The 22,729-nt window shown below is 41.6% G+C and overlaps 1 protein-coding gene across 3 annotated transcripts in view; it reads left to right on the plus strand.

The window, feature by feature from the left end:
- LOC141131399 (transient receptor potential cation channel subfamily M member 7-like) overlaps window positions 1-22,729 on the plus strand; it is a 202,535-nt gene that overhangs the window by 63,546 nt on the left and 116,260 nt on the right. For 2 of the 3 annotated variants that reach the window (XM_073618613.1, XM_073618614.1), the window contains exons 2-11: window positions 3,714-3,793; window positions 6,384-6,422; window positions 6,772-6,970; window positions 9,603-9,816; window positions 12,651-12,775; window positions 12,859-13,030; window positions 13,156-13,330; window positions 13,412-13,535; window positions 16,562-16,634; window positions 17,216-17,316. In XM_073618613.1, the coding sequence (XP_073474714.1) occupies window positions 3,714-3,793; window positions 6,384-6,422; window positions 6,772-6,970; window positions 9,603-9,816; window positions 12,651-12,775; window positions 12,859-13,030; window positions 13,156-13,330; window positions 13,412-13,535; window positions 16,562-16,634; window positions 17,216-17,316 (1,302 nt within the window). Of the gene's footprint in view, window positions 1-3,713; window positions 3,794-6,383; window positions 6,423-6,771; window positions 6,971-9,602; window positions 9,817-12,650; window positions 12,776-12,858; window positions 13,031-13,155; window positions 13,331-13,411; window positions 13,536-16,508; window positions 16,635-17,215; window positions 17,317-22,729 lie in introns of all 3 variants that reach the window. The other variant, XR_012242767.1, reaches the window with a different exon arrangement.

Here is a 22,729-nt window from a genome sequence, read left to right on the forward strand (position 1 = left end):
CCCAGCTCCAGCCCCCTGAGTGCCCGGCCTACATGGGCACAACTGGAAAGATTGTATGGGACCTGGCATACCCACTTCTGAACAAAGGATATCACATATACCTTGACAACTTCTACACCAGCCTGCCCCTTTTCAAATACTTATACATTGCAAAAACCCTGGCCTGCGGAACCTCCAGAAAGAATAGGAAGGGCTTCCCACAATCTCTAGCGAACAAAAAGATGCAAAGGGGGGAGCGGGGGAAAGAGCAACATTGAGATGTAACGAAGTGCTGGCCTTGAGGTCGAAGGATAAAAGGGATGTGCACATGATGTCCTCCATCCATGATGACACTACAAGTGAGGTTCAAAGAAGACAAGGTCCCATTGAAAAGCCAACATGTGTCCAAGATTATAATCTCTACATAGGGGGGTATTTCAATGATCAAATGATTCAGCCCTATTTGTCAATAAGAAGGTCCCGATTCTGGTACAAGCAATTTATCTCATCCATTTAGACATTTATAATTCCTACGTAGTCTACACCAAATCCACGGAAAGCTCCGCCCCTTCCTAAAATTCATAGAAGTTGTTGTCACGTCCCTCATCTATCAGCAAAGTCCCCCCCAGAAGACCTTCACTCTGATGCTGTTAGCCGACTTCATGAGCGCCAATTCCCCTTCAACATTCCACCTTCTGAAGCAGGTCGAAGACGGCAAAAAAAATGTTGCCTGTGCAGCAAAAGAGGATTTCGAAAAGATACCAGCTACCATTGTCCCCAGTGTCCCTCCCAACCTGGCCTTTGCATTGGTGAATGCTTCCAACTTTATCATACATCCCTAAAATATTATCCCATATTTTTAACCATTTCCCCATTTTCATTATCTGTGCTGACCATTTTCCATGCCCCAAATAACCATGCCACTGCCTTCCACGTGAACTGACCCTGGCCTGTTTTGTGACTATGCCTCTGCCCACCGTTTGGACTGCTTCCACGTGAACTGACCCTGGCCTGTTTTATCCACTACGCTATTGCCTACCGTTTTTGGACTGCTTGCACGTGAACTGACCCTGGCTTGTTTTATGGACTATGCTTTTGGCTACCTTGGACTGATCTGTTGTCTTGCTACTGTAGTACAGAGGGGTCTCACATATGTGAGGGGCTCCAGAATTGTTTTTCCGGATGGAGAAAACAATTTTTTTTGTTTTTCTCTGGGATTTGGAATTTCCGGATTAGGGTCTGGAGTCTGGAGGCTTCATAGAGATTTGGGTGGGTCGAAGCCTCTACCCCTGTGCACAGGTCTTACCTGATTGCGGCCCTCAGCCTGCTGCTGACTTACTGCCATCATGCCTCTGCCTGCCGCATGAACGGACCACAACGCTACCTGTGCTATGCAAATAGTTAGCTGTAGCAAGAGGCAGTATGTTTATGAAGGGCTGGAGAGCGGTACAATAATAAGTGTCTGCAGGCAACAGTGTACCAGGACCAATATTATGGCTGTGCTATGGACTGTGCTGTGCTGACAATATCCTTGTGCTGACTATAGACAATATTCCTGCCTGCTGCCTGGATAATTACTATTGCTGTCACTAAGCTCATCCCTGTCTGCTGCCTGGACCAGTGCAAAATCACATGTAATGCTTTTTTTTTTTTTTTTTACCCTTTCTGCAATAGAATTTATTTTGGATTGTAATTCTTGGTATGTACATGCTATGTGTTAGAAATATGAAGGACCTGCAAAAATGATAGGTTGCCAGGAAATTATATATGTCATGTATGCTTGTAGAATGCCTGATAGTACTACTTGGATGTTGGGCCTAATATCTGATAAATGGGCAACTTTGTGTAAAAAAAAAAAAAAAAAAAGCGTTTTCATTTTTTTCCCAAAAACTTCTGGAAAAAAATGAACCGTTCAAAAGACTCATTATGCCTCATAGATAATACGTTGGGGTGTCTGCTTTCCAAAATGGGGTCATTTTGTGGGTGTTTCCATTGTCCTGGGGCTCCAGGGCCTTCAAAACTGTAATAGGTGTTTGAGAAATGAGATGTGTCATTTATGCTCGTAGAACGCCTGAAGATGCTACTTCAATGTTGGGCCTTTGTATGTGGCCAGCCTGTGTAAAAGTCTCACCCATGTGTTATTGCCATACTTGGGAAGAGTAGCAGAATGTATTTTGGGGTGTAATTTGTTGTATGCATATGCTCTTTGAGAGAAATAACCTGATAATATGACAATTTTGCAAAAAAAAAAAAAAAAAATCTTAATTTTGCAAAGAATTGTGGGAACAAATTACAACTTAAAAAAACTCACCATGCTACTTACTTAATACCTTGAAATGTCTACTTTCTAAAAAGGGGTCATTTGGGGGGTATTTGTACTTTCCTGACTTTAGTGTCTCAAGAAATGAGATGGGCCTTTCAGTACATCAGGTGTGATCAGATGTGATCACTTTTCAGTAATTGGCACCATAGTTTGTAGACTCTATAACTTTCACAAAGACCACATAATTTACACTAATTTGGGTTATTTTTTACCAAAGATATGTGGCAGTATAAATTTTGGGCAAAATTTATGAAGAAAAATTACTAATTTGCAAAATTTTATGACAGAAACAAAGAAAAAGGCATTTTTTTCCCACAAAATTTACAGACTTTTTTATTTATAGCACAAAAAATAAAAAAACCACTAGTGATTAAATGCCACCAAAAGAAAGCTCCATTTGTGTGAAAAAAAGGAAGCAAATTTAATATGGGTACAGTGTTGCATGACTGAGTAATTGTCCTTCAACCTTCTGTGTGCAGCAGCCCTCCCAGCCCCCCCCCCATACTTACCTGAGCCCCCTCTCAATCCATCGTTGTGAGAGCCTTGCCACTCCGGAGATTCACACTCCTGCTTGGCTTTTGGCAGCTGCAGGAGCCATTGGCTCCCGCTGCTGTCAATCACAGCCAGTGAGCCAATCAGGAGACGGAGGGGGCGGTACTGAGCCACGGATCCGTTTGTAAGTAGCACGGGAGCATGCCTGCTTTTTCCTCCCATAGCAAGCTGCTTGCTGTGGGGGCACGAGGGAGGAGCCAGGAGCGCTGGCATGGGACCTGAGAAGAGGAGGATCTGGGCTGCTCTGTGCATAACCACTGCACAGAGCAGGTAAGTATACCAGTTTTTTTTTTAAATAGGCTTTAATATCGCTTTACTAGTGAAGGGCCGAAGACTTGCCTTTCCAGAGAAAATACCATAAACTTTAGATCCAGGCTCCATGCTGTATTGGTCATGTAAATCAAAAACCTTTGACTTGTCTTCTCGTCCCTTTCAGCCAAGATCATGTGACTAATCAGATTTCTAATCCTCTCCATCAGCAGAGAGGTTTAGGTTTTTGAACATGTGAGCAGCACTGGTAGGAGCACATAGAGCACCTTTTTCTCCAGGATTTTAGTCCAGCTGTGAACACTGTCAATGACCTGCTGTCGGTTCCCTATGACATATAGAAGGCTGTTGGTAGTTATACCCCCAGAGAGCTTATATGTGAGCAGGAAGATTCCACCATTAAACCAGTATTTCATTATTATTCCACTACTAAACACTAAATGGTATGCTGTGGATATGTTGAGGATGACTTTACATATAAAGTTTTGATATTGAAATTGGGTTTAATACACTGCATACATGGGTTATGTATTATCAATACTTTAAGTATTATAAAAATGTACTTATTGTGTTTTCCACGTTTGCTTTTTAGTCCCAGAAATCTTGGATAGAAAATACCTTCAAGAAAAGAGAATGTATCTATATAATTCCAAGTTCAAAGGACCCACACAGGTAAATTATAACAATGTGAATTATGTGTCCACTTTTGAGCTATGGTAGTTGTTTGTGCCCATTGGTAATAAAGAAGTGGTTCACATTGTGATGACAATGTTTTTCTGTTTTTGTACTATGTTCTCTTATGTTGCTAGCCAGCTGAAACTCACAATAAGTACTCATTCACACTAGGTGGGCTGAGTCTATGCTGCACAGCCTTGCCTGGCACTGTCCCAGCAAAAGACATGGCAAAAAGCCTTGTTTCCTATGGTTTCAATTCACACCACTGCGTGCATTACCTTTTTTCAGCACATCGGGTGCATTGGCACTGTTCCTTTCCCCATGGAACACCAGCATTAGTGCTTTCAGCAAGGCTGTCTTGTGTGAACGTGTCCCTAGTATACAGAAGGCCAGCTGGTGGAGGCAGTATGATGCTTTGGTTAATCTTCTGTTGGGAAACCTTGGGTCCTGCCATTCATGTGGAAGTTACTTTGCAGTCCATTCCTCGATGGTTAGAGCTGTTTTGGAGGCAACAGGAGCAGTTTTTATGTCCAAAGCCACTGGATTGCCTCTGTGCTTGCCCTGTCTTGGAAAATGTGCTTAGTGAGTAGCCCAATCTTGCTGAGCACCGAAAGCTCACTCATTTTAGTAGTTTCTAAGTTCTGGTACCTGAGAGTGGAGATCCAATTACCATTAAGTACCTATATCTCCAATAATCTTACCCCTCTGGTGATTCGTCTGAAAACCAATTTGCAGACTTGGTCCAAGTTACCTCTCATATTCAAAATTATATACCTACCAAGATTTCTTTATACACTATGGCATGCCCCAATTTATATCCCCAAAAAACTATTCACAGAAATCAGTGGGATACTTGCCTCATTTCTCTGGGGATCTAGGTTACCTAGGGTCTCTCTTGAGAGGTTATATTTACCCGCCATGGGCCTGGCATTTCCAAATCTGCAGTGCTATTATTTAGCATCCCAACTGATACATACACACTGGTATTTTTTTCCAGGTCTAGACACCGCCTTGGTGGCTGCTCAGGCAGCACTGGTCCACTGCTACCAAGCATTAATTAATGTACTATATAGTAATGGCCCATAACCAGAAGACGGAGCTGATATTCTTAAACTTTCGCATAAAATTTTCCACCTCTGCAATAAAAAAATAGGGGGCTCCTCCTTAAATACATCGCCCAACACTCCCCTCTGGTTTAATCCCTAGTTGATTGAAGTATACATGATCCCTGAGGGGATACGATGGACTAATTATGGCATTAAATATACTCACCAACTGTTTTCTGTTGGGGGTCTTTAAAACGTTTGGGGATCTCCAGTTGGCATATAAAATCCCCAACAAGCACTTTTATAGTTACCTGCAACAGCGACATGCGATATCGGCTCAGTTTGGATTGACTGAGGTGTCACTTTCCCCTTCTAGACTGGAGAAACTGCTTTTTGAAGATGACTATACCAAACTTATTTCTAGGTACTGTTCTCTTCTCTTGACCTCCTCCTCCCAGAGAATGGAGAAAATAGCTAGACAATGGGCATCTGACATCCCGACCCTAACAAATGAAACCTGGTCTGAGGTAGTGGGGGCTCTATTGCCCTCGGTGATATCTGCTAGGGACAAAATAATACAATTTAACTTTATGCATAGAATCTACTATACCCCAGCTCGTATGTATAAAATGGGTTGAGTGGATTCACCAGAATGCCATCGCTGTCACACTGAGGAAGGGATTATTTTCATATGTTATGGAAATGCCCACAAGTAACAAGATTTTGGAAGGCTTTGGGGTGGGGGGTGCAGGGGCTCACTTGTCCCCACCCCCTTTCCTGATCTGCCAGGCTTTGTTCGCGGATAAGGGTCTGGATTTGGGAAGGGGGGGTGGCCCCAACACCGTTTTTTTGGCATGGGGGTTCCCCTGAAAATCCCTCTTGGTATGCTCTTGGAGGAGGAACCCATGCCGGGTTTTTTTTACATTGAATTGGAGTTCCCTCTAAAGATTCATACCAGACACAGTGCCTGGAATTGTCGGGGATCAAAGTCGGATCCCTGTTCATTGAAGTAGGACGCATGTCGGACTTCAAGTCGCAGGGCAAATTCATATCCAAAGTGTGACTGTCGTGTCGTACCGAACCCGGCCTCATATGTAATTTTTTAGCCTGACCCTTGTTAAAAATGAACTATTAAAAATGAACGATGAAAATGCAAGGTCTGCGTATTTGTTGTTCCCCCAACCTGTATTAAAAAAACACACTTTTAAACATTACCAAAATAAAATAGAGGGGGGAATAAAAGTGTGTGTGTGTTTTTTTTCTTTTTAATGTTATTCAAGGGATATGGGTGGGGGACTATCAAATTAATCCAATGTCTGCTTTAATTTCCAAATCAGACCAGTGCAGATTTTCAGCAAAACGTAAAATGTGTCTTGAAATAAGAATTAATTTTTGTACGATACAGGTCCCTGTAACCATATGCTGATATGCTGTGCACATCTGGAAAAAAATGGTGTCCATTTATTATATTTTGCATTGTAATCTTAGAGCCAACAACAGGAACATCTTCTGTAATAATTATTTTATTCATTTTTTTACAGATGCCTTCCAGGATGCCAGATATGCCAGCAACTTGTAAGGTACAGTGTACTCCTGTGTTTTAAAGAATTACTAATCTGATATATGTATGTATGTATATATATGTGTGTGTGTGTGTGTGTGTGTGTGTGTGTGTGTGTGTATATATATATATATATATATATATATATATATATATATATATATATATATATATATAAACATTTTTATAATTCTATATAAAATATTCTTCGTTACTTCATTGAGGTAACTTTTGTTCTCAAAGTATTTACCCTTTTTGTGTAAATACTTTAAAGCTAAAGTAAATTTTCTAAATAAGGTGCAATATACCTGTAATGCTTTTTAGTGGTTTGTGAGGTGTTGTGTAAATACTTTTCATCATTCTTTTAGATGCTGTTGTGGCCGTCTTGTCAGACAGCATGCCTGCTTCACAGCCAGCATTGCTATGAAGTACTCCGATCTGAAACTAGGTGAAAATTTCACAGGAGAGCAAGAAGTATGGACCGTTGAGAAAGACACAGAAGAGAGCCCAACAGATGCATATGGTGTTATCAATTTTCAAGGTGGATCTCATTCCTACAGAGCCAAGGTACCTGGGTGCAGTACTGTGGGACACTTAATAACCAAAGAAGTAGAGTTATGCCTTGTACACACTATCACTATACCCAGCGGGCTGAACGAAAAAAAGAACTGAAGAGCTTGGGAGGAGCCGCTGTAGTAACTATTTGATGTTAGCGATCTCCCTGCTGTGCTATTGAGCTTGGTCAGCTTTTGTTGGGCAGGCTGGTGTACACACAGGCCGAATGTTGGCCGGTTTCAGTTATACTGGATGATTTTTGGCCTGCGTGTACGGGGCTTTATGGTCCCCATTTCCAGTAGTTGAATGATTGACAATAAATTAACTGGTTTTCCACCCCTTTGAGCATGTGTGCTACTTGAGTGTGAATCCCTTTTTGATAGAACAATCCCTTATCTGCTATTTTTAGTTGAACTTAAGAGCTTCTAAACTGGATTTTAAGTGATACTAACTAAACGCACATTGTTTAGTTTCCATTGTCCTTTCTATTTCTATATGTGGATGATGGCACTGTAATTATTTTAATTAAAAAAAAAAAATCTAAGTACCTTTTTTCCTAATCGATGTACAGCTGTCATATGACCAAGCTCTCTCCCAGCCTGTCTGCAGGAGGAGCTTCTAGTCCTCTGCTGCAGGTCTTGTATTAAAAAAAACAGCCTTTGGAATAGAGCGTACAAATAAATATTTCATATCAATAAACTGTTTTTAATTGTCATACAAATATATATTTGAAATTAAATTTTTATTTTTTTGTGGAAATAACATGGCATGGACGGATTTCTGCCTGTCACAGGCTGTATCACTTCCTTCCAGTCTGTGTCTTAGAATAATATACGCCCACATGTGTGACTCTATAGTCACAAGGTCAGCTCAGATGTGATAGAGAGGAAATGCTCACTATATAAACTCACTGAAAACTGAGCATGTGCAGAGTTGACACCACAGCTGCAAAATCCCTAGCTGAATTGGGGACAACCAGGTTAATTTGCAGAATACAGTGAGTATGAACTGCATTTATTGATAGTTCTTTATGATGTGAGTTTAGTGACACTTTAAGGATAACTTGGGCAGATCAGAAAAGGAGGAGATGCAAGTGGCAACAAGTGATGAGACCCTGTATCTATTTTTCTGTTTCAATTGTTTTTATTGAAAATTCTCTGGAAACCTCACAAAATAGAACGGCAAACAATCCATACCATGCTTGAGTCATTCAACAATTTAAGTACATAAGTAACAAAAGGAAGGGGAAGTGTGTGGGGGGGGGGGGGGGGTGAGAGGGAAGCTTAATTGGGGCATCGCTAATAAGGCAGGTCAACTTTGTTGACCGATTATAGGCACAAAAACAAATATGAGGAACAAATGTTAAATAGGTGGTTGCACAGAAGAAACCCTCAAGGCCCCCGTAGATGGAAGAAGGCCCACCCAGGGATAGCCCTACTGGTCTGTCTGTGATACGGCCATAGACCTTAATGCTTTGAACAATAATATTGCAAAACCTTAGAGAGGTTTGAGAGATTCTTCAGACTATGAGACATTTATTTTATGTTGTAAGCTTCAGTTACTCTCTCTGTTATCAAAACACAATGCAATCATTTATGGGGAATATAACTCCCACTGCTGATCATTTGTGTAAAATAGGTAGGGAAAGAGGTAAAAGGGTGAGGAATGGAAAAAAGAGTAAGAAAGATAGAGAAGAAAAGAAAGTCCATCCAGGGATCTAATGCCAGCCGTTCCTGGAGTCAACGCCTCCATGCATCTATTTTTGTGTGTTTTATGCCCTGCACTTTAGTATTGTTTTGAGTGGTAGTCAAGAGGGCTGATCATTAGTTGATCCCAAAAATAAGATATAGCCTGTGCTTTGCCAAAATTCTGTATTGGACCTCCACAGACATACCTCTTTTCCCACTTCTCTGCATGTGTTACCGATCCCTTTGGGGATGTCTGCAGCTATTTCCTGCTTCTGCAGGACATCCCACAATGCATGTGAGAGATAGTGAAGAGACAAATTATTTACAAATGTACTACAAAGTCTTTTTCTGCTCCGGCAGGCACTAAGAGGTAGAGCAAGAGTTATCTGATGGTTTCGATAAAAGGCAGGATCCAGCTTGAGAGGTGACTATGAGTCCATCCAGAGTTGGGGCCAGTTCACACTGCTGCGTGGTGCGAGATCGCATGTGATTCACACCGCACTTCAGTGCAAATCACATGTGATGTCCGTGCAATGCAAATGCAGCCATACAGATAGTATGGCTGAAATCGCATCGCATTCGGACAAACTCACACAGGACCCTTTTTTTAGTCCGCAGCAGAATCAGATCGCATAGGTGCGATCCAATTCATGTCCGAATTTGCAGATCGCACTGCGATATGCAAACTGATTTGGGGGTGTCATTGACTTTCAATTGACACTCCCAGCAGTTCGCATAGGGCAGTGTGAACTGCCGCCGGGAGACATGTGATGTGGGAACAGTGGGCGCAGTGGATTCGCAGGGTTCACACATCGCTGCAGTGTGAACTGAGCCTCAAGGTTGTAAACTTGCAGCGCTGTAACAACCTCAAGCTTTTGTGCAAAAAGCAATGTTTGGTAATTACCAAATGTTACAATATCTGTACTGACATTTTTTTTGTTTTTGTTTTGTTTTAGTATGTTAGGTTGTCATATGACACAAGACCAGAAACCATTTTGCAGCTTATGCTGAAAGAATGGCAGATGGAATTGCCCAAACTCGTTATCTCTGTACATGGAGGAAATCAGAAATTTGAGCTTCATCCACGTGTAAAGCAATTAATTGGCAAAGGTCTCATCAAAGCAGCTTTAACAACGGGAGCCTGGATTGTTACTGGAGGAGTAAATGCTGGTAAAGACCATTTAAACCTGTTGTAATGTGTTTTTTATTTCCATTGTTAGGTGGTGGTATGTTCCACACTGGTAAAAAGAATCCCATGGCCATACCTGAACGTTTGCGTAGCGTGTCTCCTTAGAATCTGGAGATATAGTAAAACAAAAGAATCTGGCTGATGGGGAAAGTGATCATTAGGCAGCAGGAGAGGTGGAGGAGAACAATACCAATTCTTATAAAGGGATTCAAGGGGAAAAAGGCAATTTTAAGGTACTGATTAGTCACATAAACTTAAAGGGTAAGTTAGCTTTTTAGAAATAAAATAATGCACATTTTTTTTTACCTGCAAAAAAATGTGCAATTATAATTATTATTTTATTTATTTATTTTTTGGAGCCTGTAAAGTTTTGCATCAGCAGGTGCCATGCAGGTCTCCTGCAGATCTGTCAGAGTATCTGTGTGCCAGTACATCCCATACTGGCAAGCAGATGCAATCTGACAAGAAGAATTCATGAACTACCATGGCACTCCATAGCACCCTGGTAGTTCATTAAGAACTACAAGCCAACACCCGCAAAGGATGTTGGGGCTTGTAGTTCATTTTCACACACAGCTGTGTGAATGAATGATTTCATTCACACAGCGGAATGCTGATTTCAAAAAGTGACAGCTAGCATGGGGAACTTCTCCCCGCACTGCTGTCACAGGGAGTGTGGGGATCGGGCAGCGGCTAAACAGGTGGAACATGTAATATGTTCCCAAAGGTGAGCTTATCCTTTATCCGCTTCCGGTCCGCCCCACGTACATTTACTTCGGCAGTACCTGTACGTGATTTTGTGCACGCGGTTTAGGGGGCGCGACCGTGCCGCCGGAGCACCTCTCCCACTGTGATTGAACATAGGGAGAGCCAATCAGCGGGTCTGGTGGCCACAACCCGCCGATCATTCATAAGAGAACACGGAGCAGCGGTGTGCCGATGTAAACAAAGCACACCGCTGATCTGTCAGGGAGGAAAAGAGACAGATTGCATTTCAGCTAAGCTGAATCACGCTCTCTCCTTTCCTCCCGTGAATCCACTCCCCCCACAGTTAGAAAGCACCTCCCAGGGAACCCATTTAACCCCTTGATCGCCCCTGGTGTTAACCCCTTCCCAGCCAGTGTCATTTATACATTGATCAGTGCATTTTTTTAGCACTGATCACTGTATTGGTGTCTTGGGTCCCCAAAAATTGTCACTTTGTCCGCTGCAGTGTCACAGACCCGCTAAAAATTTGCAGATCGCTGCTATTACCAGTAAAAAAAATAAATAAAAATAATGTCCATAAATTTTTCCCCTAGTTTTGTAGACTCTATAACATTTTTGCGCAAACCAATCAATATAAGCTTATCGGGATTTTTTTTTTTTTTTTTTTTTTTATTACCAAAAATATGCAGCAGAATACATATTGGCCTAAATTAATGAAGAAATTTTTTCTTTTTTACTTTTTTTTTTTTTTTGTTTTGATATGTATTATAGTGGAAAGTAAAAAATTTCTTTTTTTTTTTTTTTTTTTTTTTTCAAAATTGTTGGTCTTTTTTTTTGTTTATAGCGCAAAAAATAAAATGCAGAGGTGATCAAATACCACCAAAAGAAAGCTCTATTTGTGGGGGGAAAAAAGGACATTAATTTTATTTGGGTACAGCGTCACACGACCGCGCAATTGTCAGTTAAAGCGACGCAGTGCCATATGGCAAAAAACAGCCTGATTAAGGAAGTGGGTAAAACCTTTCTGGAGGTGAAGTGGATAAAGTGGTTGTAAACCCTTACATATAGGCAGTAAAGTGACTGGCCTCAGGTGACACACAGAGATGAGACAAATACTCCTGCAAATGTATCTGTTTATCTGCAGTCTTCTCTTCTCTGCATCCGTTCAAAGTTCAATTTATACAGCTTGTCTGAGCTTTCAGAATGCAGGAGACGGAGAGCTGAAATGACACTCTGCAGAGCTCTGAGATCTGATTGGAGGGACCCCCCCCCTTACACAGCACACAGGAACAGAGCTGAGGCTGTCAATCGGCTGGAGATCCCTAATTTTTCTCTTGGTGTCAGGAAAAACTTGTCAGAAGTGATTCATGCTGATAGCAAAGAAACAAAGCAGCATACAGAAATGACACTATATATGCTCTATTCATATTTCATGTCTGAGGTTTACAACCACTTTAAATGAGACAGCAAATCTTTAGGTATGGGTCTTTAGTGTTACTCCAAGTGTACAAATAAGTTACTTAGGCCCCTTTCACACTGGAGCAGTTTTCAGGCGGTATTGCGCTAAAAATACCGCCTGAAAACCGCCCCTAAACAGCCTCCGCTGTTTGTTCAGCGTGAAAGCCCGAGGGCTTTCACACTGACGCGGTGCGCAGGCAGGGCGGTGAAAAAAGTCCCGCAAACCGCTTTTTTGGAGTGAATACACCGCTCCTGCCCATTGAAATCAATGGGACAGCGCGGCTATACCGCGGTAATACCGCGGCTATAGCCGCGCTGTACGAGGGATTTTAACCCTTTTTCGGCCGCCAGCGGGGGTTAAAACCACACCGCTAGCGGCCGAATACCGCTGCAAATACGACGGTACAGCAGCGCTAAAAATAGCGCTGTTGTACCGCCGACGCTCCCACCACCCCAGTGTGAAAGGGGCCTTAATGAGACCATTTTGTTACACAATCAAACGAGGGGTAAGCTGGTTGGAGAATACATGGTATAGTATTTCCTGCCTAGCTGGCCAGAAATTTGTTTTAGACCTTGTATGAGAAGTTTATTTACCAGCATGACACCTTCTGTTTATTTTTATTTTTTTTATTTTAATATATATGTATAGGTGTTGCTAAACATGTTGGTGATGCTCTCAAAGAACACGCTTCACGGTCATCTCGAAAAATTTGTACCATTGGTATTGCTCCATGGGGAATCATTGAAAACCGGAATGACTTGGTTGGAAGAGATGTAAGTAAATGTTTTCATTAAAAAAGAATATGGATCATGTAATTATCCCTAGTGTCAAAAATGTATTTTTTGATCCCGTTTAGGTGATCGCTCCTTATCAAACCTTGTTGAATCCTCTGAGTAAACTGAATGTCCTCAATAATCTTCATTCCCATTTTATTTTGGTGGATGACGGCACTGTTGGAAAATATGGAGCGGAAGAGAGTTTAAGAAGGGAACTTGAAAAAACAATCAACTTGCAACGCATCCACGCCCGTATGTTCCTTTTTTTTAATGAGTGTTTGTTTTTTTGTTTTTTTTCAATATCTTGTGGTACCACGTTTTTAAAGTTTGTAATGGAGCATGCTTTACATATATTCCCTTTTTTCTTAATTTTGTAGGCATTGGCCAGGGAGTGCCTGTAGTAGCCTTGATATTTGAAGGTGGTCCAAATGTGATTCTTACGGTTTTGAATTACCTGCAAGAGAGTCCTCCTGTACCAGTTGTTGTATGTGAAGGAACTGGAAGAGCTGCTGACGTATTGGCCTATGTACATAAACAAACTGAAGAAGGAGGGTGCGTATGTTTTACAATACTAGAAAGGTAATAAATGTGTAGCTTAAAAGCCAGGAGAAACTAATTTTTTTTTAATTTTAGGACTCTGCCAGAAGGTGCTGAGCCAGAGATCATTTCAACTATCAAAAAGACGTTTAACTTTAGCCAGTCTGAAGCCTTCCACCTCTTCCAGATTGTAATGGAGTGCATGAAGAGCAAGGAATTGGTATGAACTGCAAATGGTTACCGAAATAGTTAGACACCTGGTGGGGTATTTTTTCCGGAGCATTTTTGGGTGGAGGTGACAGATTTTAGCTATATATGTGTAAAGGTTGATGGGATGGCTGTTTTGAAGGGTAAAAAAAAAAAAAGACTATCTAGGGCAAGCCTGCTCCCTGACTTTCCCCCCCACATTCCTATTGGCTTTGTCTTTGGGAAGATAAAACTTATAAAAGTACAGTAAAGAGACACAGTCAAATTTTTCTTTGGCCACATGTGTTTGCGAAGTGTAAACACATTTTTACAAAAAAATTCAAAAAACCTCCCCAATTTTTTTAAGTATGTTTACGATTTTTGTGTTGGGCCACATTCATAACCATCTTGGGCCTCAGGTTGTACACCCCTAGTTTAAAGTATGTTTAAACCCTCACCCTGTAAAACAACCCATTCAGTTTAAAGTAGAAATGAAAGGCAAAACATTTGTGTATTGATGTAAAAAACATTATACATACCTTGTATTTGAGCTCTATTCTGAACTGCATAGAGACCCAGTAGTGGAGAAGAAACCGCACACTGATCTTCCCAGTGAATGGCTGTGTGTAGAGTTGGGGGGGTTGGTGAGCAGAAGTCTTATCTTTTGAGGGGAGCAGGCTGAGTTCCAGCGCAGCTAGAAAATGGAACATGCTGTGCTCTCCTGCCTATTGTGGCCAGTTTTTAAAAGGAAAGCAGAGGGAACCTCAGAGATTTCACACCAAAGAAGCAATACAAAGAGAACAGGATACTTTTTTTTCATACAAGTACATAGTACAGGAGGCACATATCAGGATCATGAAATGTTGGGTTTGCATATTCTTCAAGAAGTTGTCCTTCCGTCTCTTTCCTTTCTCTCTAGGTCATTATAGGCATTTTGAAAACTGTAAAAAGAACTTCTCCATCTGGGTTCTCAGAATTTTGGGTGCTCTTCACAATGACCTGTCTGAGGCAGTTTAGGCCCTGTGTGTCCATGATCCTTGCCTTCTAATCTTGGGTTGTAGAATTATTGCACTCAATCATCATCTTTTCCCCTGAAGGACAAACTATTATTTATTATTATATATATTTCATTTTTTGTATTTATTTATTTTTTTAAAGGCTGTTCACTTTGCAAGGGAATTTGCTCAATGAATGAGGTGAAGCTTTGCTTATTTCCATCATCCAATCATGTGTAAGCAAAAATACTTTTTTTTTTTTATTTTGCTTGCACATTTTGGAATATTGGAATTTTCACCACATTCATTAAGCAAAGGGAAAATTCCCTTGCAAAGTGAACACCCTATTTGCCCTAATCAATCCCATTCTTTCTAGGTGGTGATCTGTCATTAACTCAAGGAAATGGCTGTAAAATGTTAGGTATATAATCGATATTTTTAAACTTGTTCTTACATCCTACATTTCATAGTTTTTAAACTATGAAAGTAAGTATGGACAGTATAAGGCAGCCTTTATCAACCTCTTTACCTCAGAGGAACCCTTGAAATGTTTTCCAGGTCTCAAGGAACCCTTGCTTTAAAGTGTGATGGGAAGGTTTTAGGTAATAATAATACAGGGGGTCCACGAGTTACGAACCTCTGACTTGCGAACGGCTCCTTCTTACAAATGGGAGGCGGCGTCGGCGGGCACATCGGAAAACGACGGCGGAAAACGACGTTGGAAAACATCGGGAAAACAATGTCTCTGCCGTTCTGCGCATGCGCTTCCGACTTACAAACAAATCCGACTTAAGAACAAACAGGCAGTCCCTAACCCGTTCGTAACTCAGGGACTGCCTGTAATAGCAAAAATAAAAATATAAAGAATATGGTGTACCTAGACTTGATACAAGAATGGATATTTTTTTTTCAACCCCCCTGTTCTATACAGGAAATCTATTTTCAAAATCCTAAAATGATTATTATGGAAATGGCCAGAAAAGAAAAGCAGACAGTAAAAATGTTTCCCCTCATATTAGCAGTAAAGACCACCTTACATTGGTGGTTAGAGGACCCCATAACATTGGTGGTCCTGGTAGGGCTCCCTTACATTGGTGGTTAGAAGATGAAATTCTCCCTTACACTGGTGCTCAGCGGAAGGGTGAACGTCCCATACATTGGGGAGAGGGGGTGGTAGAAAGAATGCTCCTTACGTTGATGGTCATTTCTTAGAATGTCACCTTTACAATTGACATAAAAGATTGTTGGTGTCAGCAGTTGCTTTTTAGAGGGGAGAGATTCCACTGGTTACACACCAAGCTCTGCCAGGTGATGTTGGCCCCAGAACTGTACAGGCACCATCAGGCAGAATGTTCATCTGCCGCTGCTTAATACTTAACCACTTTCCGCCAGCCATATGCATATATGTGGCCTTTTGGTGGGTGAGCTTCAGCAAAAATGTGGCCCCGTGTAAACAAATTTCCATGCTGAGAGCGCTCTCCCTGCTCACTCCCAGCACTGTAACCGGTGGGTACTGAAAAGCTTCGGATGCATACTTGCATTTGTCCATCAGGTAACAACTAAGGGCCTTTTCACATGCGCTTTGCCCACTCCATTCAGCAGGGAATATGTGAGCAGATTCCCTGCTGAATGGAATGGGTGTCGCTTTACATCCAAACCTGTTCGTTCAGTATGTGTCTGCATTTACGCAGTGGACAAGGGCGACTTGTGATGGCTCTATAAGTGGCTTCCATCACATTTACGTCTGGAAAAATGAAAGAGGACACAGTCCTTTTAAAGTTTGTTTGTTTTGTTTTTTTTTTTTGTTTGTTTTTTTTCTTGGACCTGGAGGGTCCGTTTTACATGAGCCTGCCCATAGAACCACATGAAGCTTCCAGCCGGATCCTTCTAGAAAACTCTCACATGTGGAACTGAAAATCATGTGAAAGGGCCCTAAACCTTAATATTATGACATTTATTTTTTGTTTTCTGCATCTAAGCACCTTTTACGATTTTACTTTGTTTCATTTTAGCTGTCCTCAAAGATAAAAATTAACAATATTAAAAACTGGCTTATCGTAAACAGATCACTGTGTTTCACATTGGATCAGATGAACACCAGGACATCGATGTTGCAATACTGACTGCGCTCTTAAAAGGTAATTATAATTTTTCTATTGTGTTAGGACTGGCATAGATTTGGCTGACCGCTCCATCATTTACTGCAAGAGGGGAAATTGGTCTATTCATGGTAAGCCTTGTACACGCTGTAGGTTTTTTCCATCCAACCCAGAAGCCGGCCAAACGTCGGACAGACCGACATACACATGGGCCGAATGTCGGCCGTTTTTAAAAATTTTTTTTTTTTAAACCGGCACGTGTCTCATGACATTCGGCCCATGTGTACCTGGCTTTAAGATGTACCTACTGCCCCATCTTTATCTAAAGTATGTCTATATGCCAGAAATATATAGAAAACCCTGATTGGTTTGGTAAAATTTTAATTTATAGCTCTGTATTTTTCTTAGTTTACTGCACAGGTAGCACATTTTTAATTGAAATACAGTTTAGTAAGCAGAGTATTAACTACACCTACAAAACATAGTATGATTTAATTCTTTACATTCTCAGCTTTTTGAAAATGCATGGTGTGTGGATGTGATATTATATATGGGCCTGAATACCCAAATGTTTGATGTTCTTTTGGTACTAACATACTTTTTTTTTTTCTTTTCCTTAGGAACAAATGCTTCTGCTTTAGATCAACTGGTATTAACTTTAGCATGGGATAGAGTAGACATCGCTAAAAGTCATGTTTTTGTCTATGGACAACAGTGGCTGGTAGGAATGGCTTTATACATATAACCAATTTTTACTTCTTTCTGCTTGAGAAGACATTTACATTCTTTAAAGGTCTCTTTGCATGGTGGGTTCAGAAAGTGCATCATTCTCTCTTTGGGGGTGGCCTGTGTTTTCCTTGTTTTACCAGTTTTGCAGTGTGGATAATCACTAATGTCTTCTCTGAACTCAGCTGGCTGTACAGACTACGTTCTGTGAATTCTGGGAACACATCCCAGACACTGATTCTGTAGAGCCGGCTACATTCAGAATAGGCATCAATGAGATTGACACTGAACTATATGGATGGCTGGTGGTTGAGAAGCCCTACATATCCCCATCCCTTCCCCTTCTAAGTGGAGATGGAAGTGCTTGCTAAAAGATTGTGTATGTAGCCATAGAAGCACAGAAATTCAGATGCTGTTGCATTATACTGCTGCCTACAGTAGGTTTGAACCTCAGCAATAAAAAAAAAAAAAATTAAGACCAGAATTAAGTTTATAGATGGATCGAAGTTTGGCCGGTTCAGCAGAGACCGGGTAAATTTCGGTCCATGTATGAGCAGGCTGGTTGTACACAAATCAGTCTTTGGATCAACTTGTTTACAACCAGCCTGTTAAAAAATGTTCTCTTGGTCAGTCTCCCCACTGTCAGAATACAATAGCGCAGTGGAAGGAATTCCCCCATTCACATCGGGTGTGTGGATGGGGGAATCAAGTCATTTTCTATCGTTGAACCTGCTGGTCTGTATGGCCAGCTTAAAGTGGATGTAAACCCAATTTTTTTTTTAATTAGGATCTTTTACAGCAGAGGATGTCATTTCATCTGTGCCCAGTCTTGCCACAAAAAGTTACTCCAGCTCTGAGCAATCCTCCTATCTTTTTTTCAGTAAGATAAAAATGCACACACAGAGAAATAGGTGTCTGTTTCTTCCCCCTTGCTGTGACTGACAGGTGATTTCCTTAACTCATGCAGGAGCATGAGAGAGGCATTCTGTGTACTTCACATCCCCCCTCCTTTCTTCTCCAGCTCTACTAGGATTGGCTGCTCCACACCTCAGCATGATTGGGCATGCTGAAGTCAGGTGGTGACTTTCCTGGGTTTTGACTGGATGTTGGTGATCATGGGGCATAATCCACAAGACCAGCAGAAGTGCAGTGTAAGAAATATCAATGCCTGGCCAAGGGGAGTGTAGAGGTGGGCAAGGAGTCTACTGACATCACGACTCCGCCCACCAAACGCCAGACAACACACCTGCCCACAGAATCCGGAGTATTGCAGGGCTCCAAACAGCTAAAGGGGGAATATTTGACAGGTAAGGATACATGCAGGAGGCATGTATTTCCTTATAGATAAGCACTATGGAAGTAATTTAGAAATGATGAGTGGGTTTACATCCACTTTAACCGCTTCTAGCTCTGCTGAGAAAAGTCGAACCAGTTTTTCTTTGATTTGCTCATGGATTTATTTGCGCCCTGGGCTGCATCGTGGCAATTTCCAGACCTAAGTGTACTGCAGAGCACTCTCCAGGTGCAGAACTGTGGCACAGCCCAAGATGTGACCCTGTTTCTGAAGTCACTTTTGTAAGGCTGGTCAGGCTGAAGCAGTGGGAACTACCTCACATTTCGCACCTTTGGACACTTCAGTTTCCCGCCACCGCTGGTTTCAACAGTGTGATCTGGTCCAAGGATATCAGGATCCTGGATTAATCTGAATCTGTGGAGCATCAGTGCTAAAAATTCCTATTGCGTATGTCCCTTGATGAAGAACTTTATAGAGGAGATTACTGAGGGGAAGAGTATCTTTTTTGCCCCAGAAAAAGAAGGCAAAATGTCAAACAAGGATACTGCATTTTGCACGCAGCCTTCTCTTTGATCTGTCCAATACATCTTGGGTCTTCATGAAGGTGCTAGCTCCTGTCCTTGCTCTGCTTTCCTTTTCAGGGCATCTGCGTAGTGGGATATCTGAGCAACCTACTTCTGAGAGAACTGTTGGCGCAGCCAAGGTCATATGGTTGAACCAGACCCCATAGAGTTTTGGATGGATCCTAAATCCCCAGAAGCTGGCTCTGGAACCGACTCATCACTTGGAGTACCTAGGCCTGGTCCTGTCCAATATTTTCCTTCCACAGGACAAACTCTGGACTCTCTGCTGCTATGTTTGGACTCCACAGTACAGTAGCCAACAGACCTTTCACTTTTGATTGATGGTTCTGGGCTTGATGATGGGCTTCTTGGAGGCAGTTTCAGATATGCACAGTGCTACAGGCAAACTCAATCTCATATGATTGAGCTAGAAAACCAGCCATACCCTAGCCTGGTGGATAACAAATCTGGCATTGAAGTCAGGGAAAATCTTTCCTCCCACTTGTTTGGAAGGTTCTCAAGACAGATGCTTTCCTGATGGGCTTGGAAGATGTCTTTGATATTCTCTTGGTGCAAGGAACTTGGTTGCCAAAGGAAGTGCATCCCCTGTAATCTGGAACTCAGAGCAATTTAATTATTCCTTCAACACTGGACCTCCCGACTTCGAAGTCACTTGACCAGGATTTAGTCAGACAATGCCATGGCTTACATCAGCCATCAGAGAGGAACCAGAATTCCTGCATCTCGTAGAGAAGCAAAACGGATTCTCACTTGAGCAGAACATCATGTTCCAACCCTGCCTGTTGTGCACATTCCAGGTGTAGAAAATTGTCAAGCGGACTTCCAAAGTCCTCAACCTTCCAACTCCGGAACATAATGTTTTCACCTCAAGATGTTTTGAGACCTCTTTCGCAGGTGGGGAACGCCAGACGCGGACTTTCAACAACAAACTGAGCAGATTTGTCTCCAGATCCAGGGATCCTATAGCCTTTACAGTTGATGCCCTGGTTACTCCATGGAATCGGTTATTTTGCTAAATTTTTGAATTAAGGTTTGCAAAATCATTTTATTTCAAAGTCCTTTCAGTACTAATGAAAGAGTTTGTGTACTGTTTTAGAAAAACGTTCCATTGGCAGCGCTAAACAACCATAATAAATGCAGTCCATATGCTTGATGAAGAGATGAGAGCCCACACCAGCTTCAGTGTGAAATTACAAAATTACCGCACACCGCACGCCTAACTGAAAACGCAAGCACGCTATGAGCCGCGGCACCTTATGAATGTTTTACATTGATGCCCGTTGTTCCCTATGTTTTGTAAGTACAATCTAAATCTTTTTACGTTTGAAAAACGTGCTTCACAAAGCGCCTCTGTTTATCACTTTGGTACATTCCTGGTGATTGGGGAGTCGAGCTGAGTGGACGTGAATGTATACATTTGGAATCCCATGTATTGATCCATGAGTCTGATGTGGGCCATTACACTGGCCGTTTGACATTGTTGAGACGTCCACCTAGTTGGAAGCTGAGGAGGAAATACAGATCTATGTCATAAGTCTGTTTAATCCTTTTTCTGGTAAGGTGATCAGTTGAAAACGCGTGTGTGGTGTGCTGTAATTTCATACTAAAGCTGGTGTGGGGCCCTCATCTCTTCTCTTTGTCATACTTTTTATGGACTGCATTTAATTATGGTTGTTTAGCGCTGCATATGGAACGTTTATACTATTTTTATTTGTAATCAACAAATTATTGCTGGCTGCTATTTTATCTATTTTACTGTGATCCTACTACAGACCACGGATGTCCCGTTACTTGTTTGATTTGCTTACTGCTTTAGAAAGCATATGGAAGACAACAAAAACAACTTCTTTGGGCTCTGTACCTAAAGTCAAATTTCTTCCACTGCGATAGAAATGTGAAATCGTACCCATATCAACTTCAGCAAACAACATTTGAAAGGGAGGTAAAGGGTCTAGTACAGTAGGAACTTTGCTCAGGTCATGAGGGTGAGATGCAACCAATCCAAGGATCCCAGACAGCTTCGGGTTGGGCTGTTATTCAGAATGCTAGACAACCTATAATTTACTCTGATTCAGTTGAGTTTGTTCTTGACTAAATTGGTGATTTTTGCCAAAACGTTTTGACTATGTCCCTGGATAAAATTTTAGCAATTTTCGTAGGGACTAGGTACCTTTGTAAGTGTTCTTCTCTAGTTTGCTTCTAATTAGGTTGTGGTAAAAGACTTTAGATTTGTTGGCTACCAAATTGTGCCACTTAGAATGTTCAAAGGTCTTGTTCAGATCAGTTTCCCAAAATCATGTAGAACAGTTTTAAGGGTTTTCTCATGTAATCGCATATGGATTGTGGAGATGTTACCTTTCACTGTAGATAAATTTTTGCATAGCTTTTCAAAGAAAGTCTATTTGACTGCTGGGTAACCTGTGATTTGTTGCTGCAGGAAAGATTATATTCTTGAAGAAAAACTCATCATCACTGATTTTGAAGAGTCCATTATAGGTCCACCATTGCAATGATTGTCAACAGATTCCCAGGCTACATCTGTTTTCCACAAATTGGTGCCAAGGGAGCGTTTCAGGATCTGAATCCTGTTTATCTTTCATTCTGCCTCCCAATGCCTAGGAATGTGATCAGGATTGGTATAGGATTAGGGGTTTAGGTCTTAATCCACCTAATGGTCTCCACCATATATGGTTTGCAAGAAAGCGCCTTCATTTGGACTCACTGAGGTGTCTTTTCACATGTGGCATAGTGCCAATTGGGCCAGCTGTGCGGCTTGATGGTATTTTATCAGTTATGGTAAACCCAGGGAGTCATGCCAGTACCACCACAAGAATGTTTCAAAGGATTCTACTCAAACCTGTTTATGGTACCAAAACCCTACAGGGGTATCTGTCCTATTCTGGACTTAAAATCCCTGAACAGCTTCCTTGAAATTCCAAAATTTTGCATGTACTCCGCAAGGTCGGTAACTGCCTCTAGGTGACAGGGGGGAATACATGGCATCTGTGGACATCCAAGATGCCTATCTGCATGCCTATCTAAGATTCTCCATGATAGTTCTAGGCCTTATGGTAGCCTCCTTTGAGGTAGTACCATTCGTCCAAACCTATTCAAGAACTCTCCAACCCATCATATTATCGGCCTGGAAAAAGCAGGCTCCTACTTTCAATTTATCCATGCACCTATCCAGCCAAGCAAGGATTTCCCTATCTTGGTGTGATCACCACGCCAGGCCTAATAATGGGGAAGTCTTTCCTTCCCTAAAGGTTGTCACAGGGATAGTGGGTGTAGGATGGGTTATCCTGGGCTGGCCTACAATGCTTTTGTTTGCTAGTTCCCAGTCCCCTAGTTGGCAGCAGTATAACGCGACCTATAACCTCTAGTATGTAAAATGTGTTTTAATTGTTACTTTTTTTGGTTTGTGCTGTCCTTTACTATCAATGACCTAATAATATGAAATAGTCTGCCTTCATCCTTTTTGTGTGCAAGCTAAGATGAGGTTTTTTTTTTTTTTTTTCTTTGATTCAACT

This window comes from Aquarana catesbeiana, linkage group LG03, assembly GCF_042186555.1.
Source record: "Aquarana catesbeiana isolate 2022-GZ linkage group LG03, ASM4218655v1, whole genome shotgun sequence".
Classification (NCBI taxonomy): domain Eukaryota; kingdom Metazoa; phylum Chordata; class Amphibia; order Anura; family Ranidae; genus Aquarana; species Aquarana catesbeiana.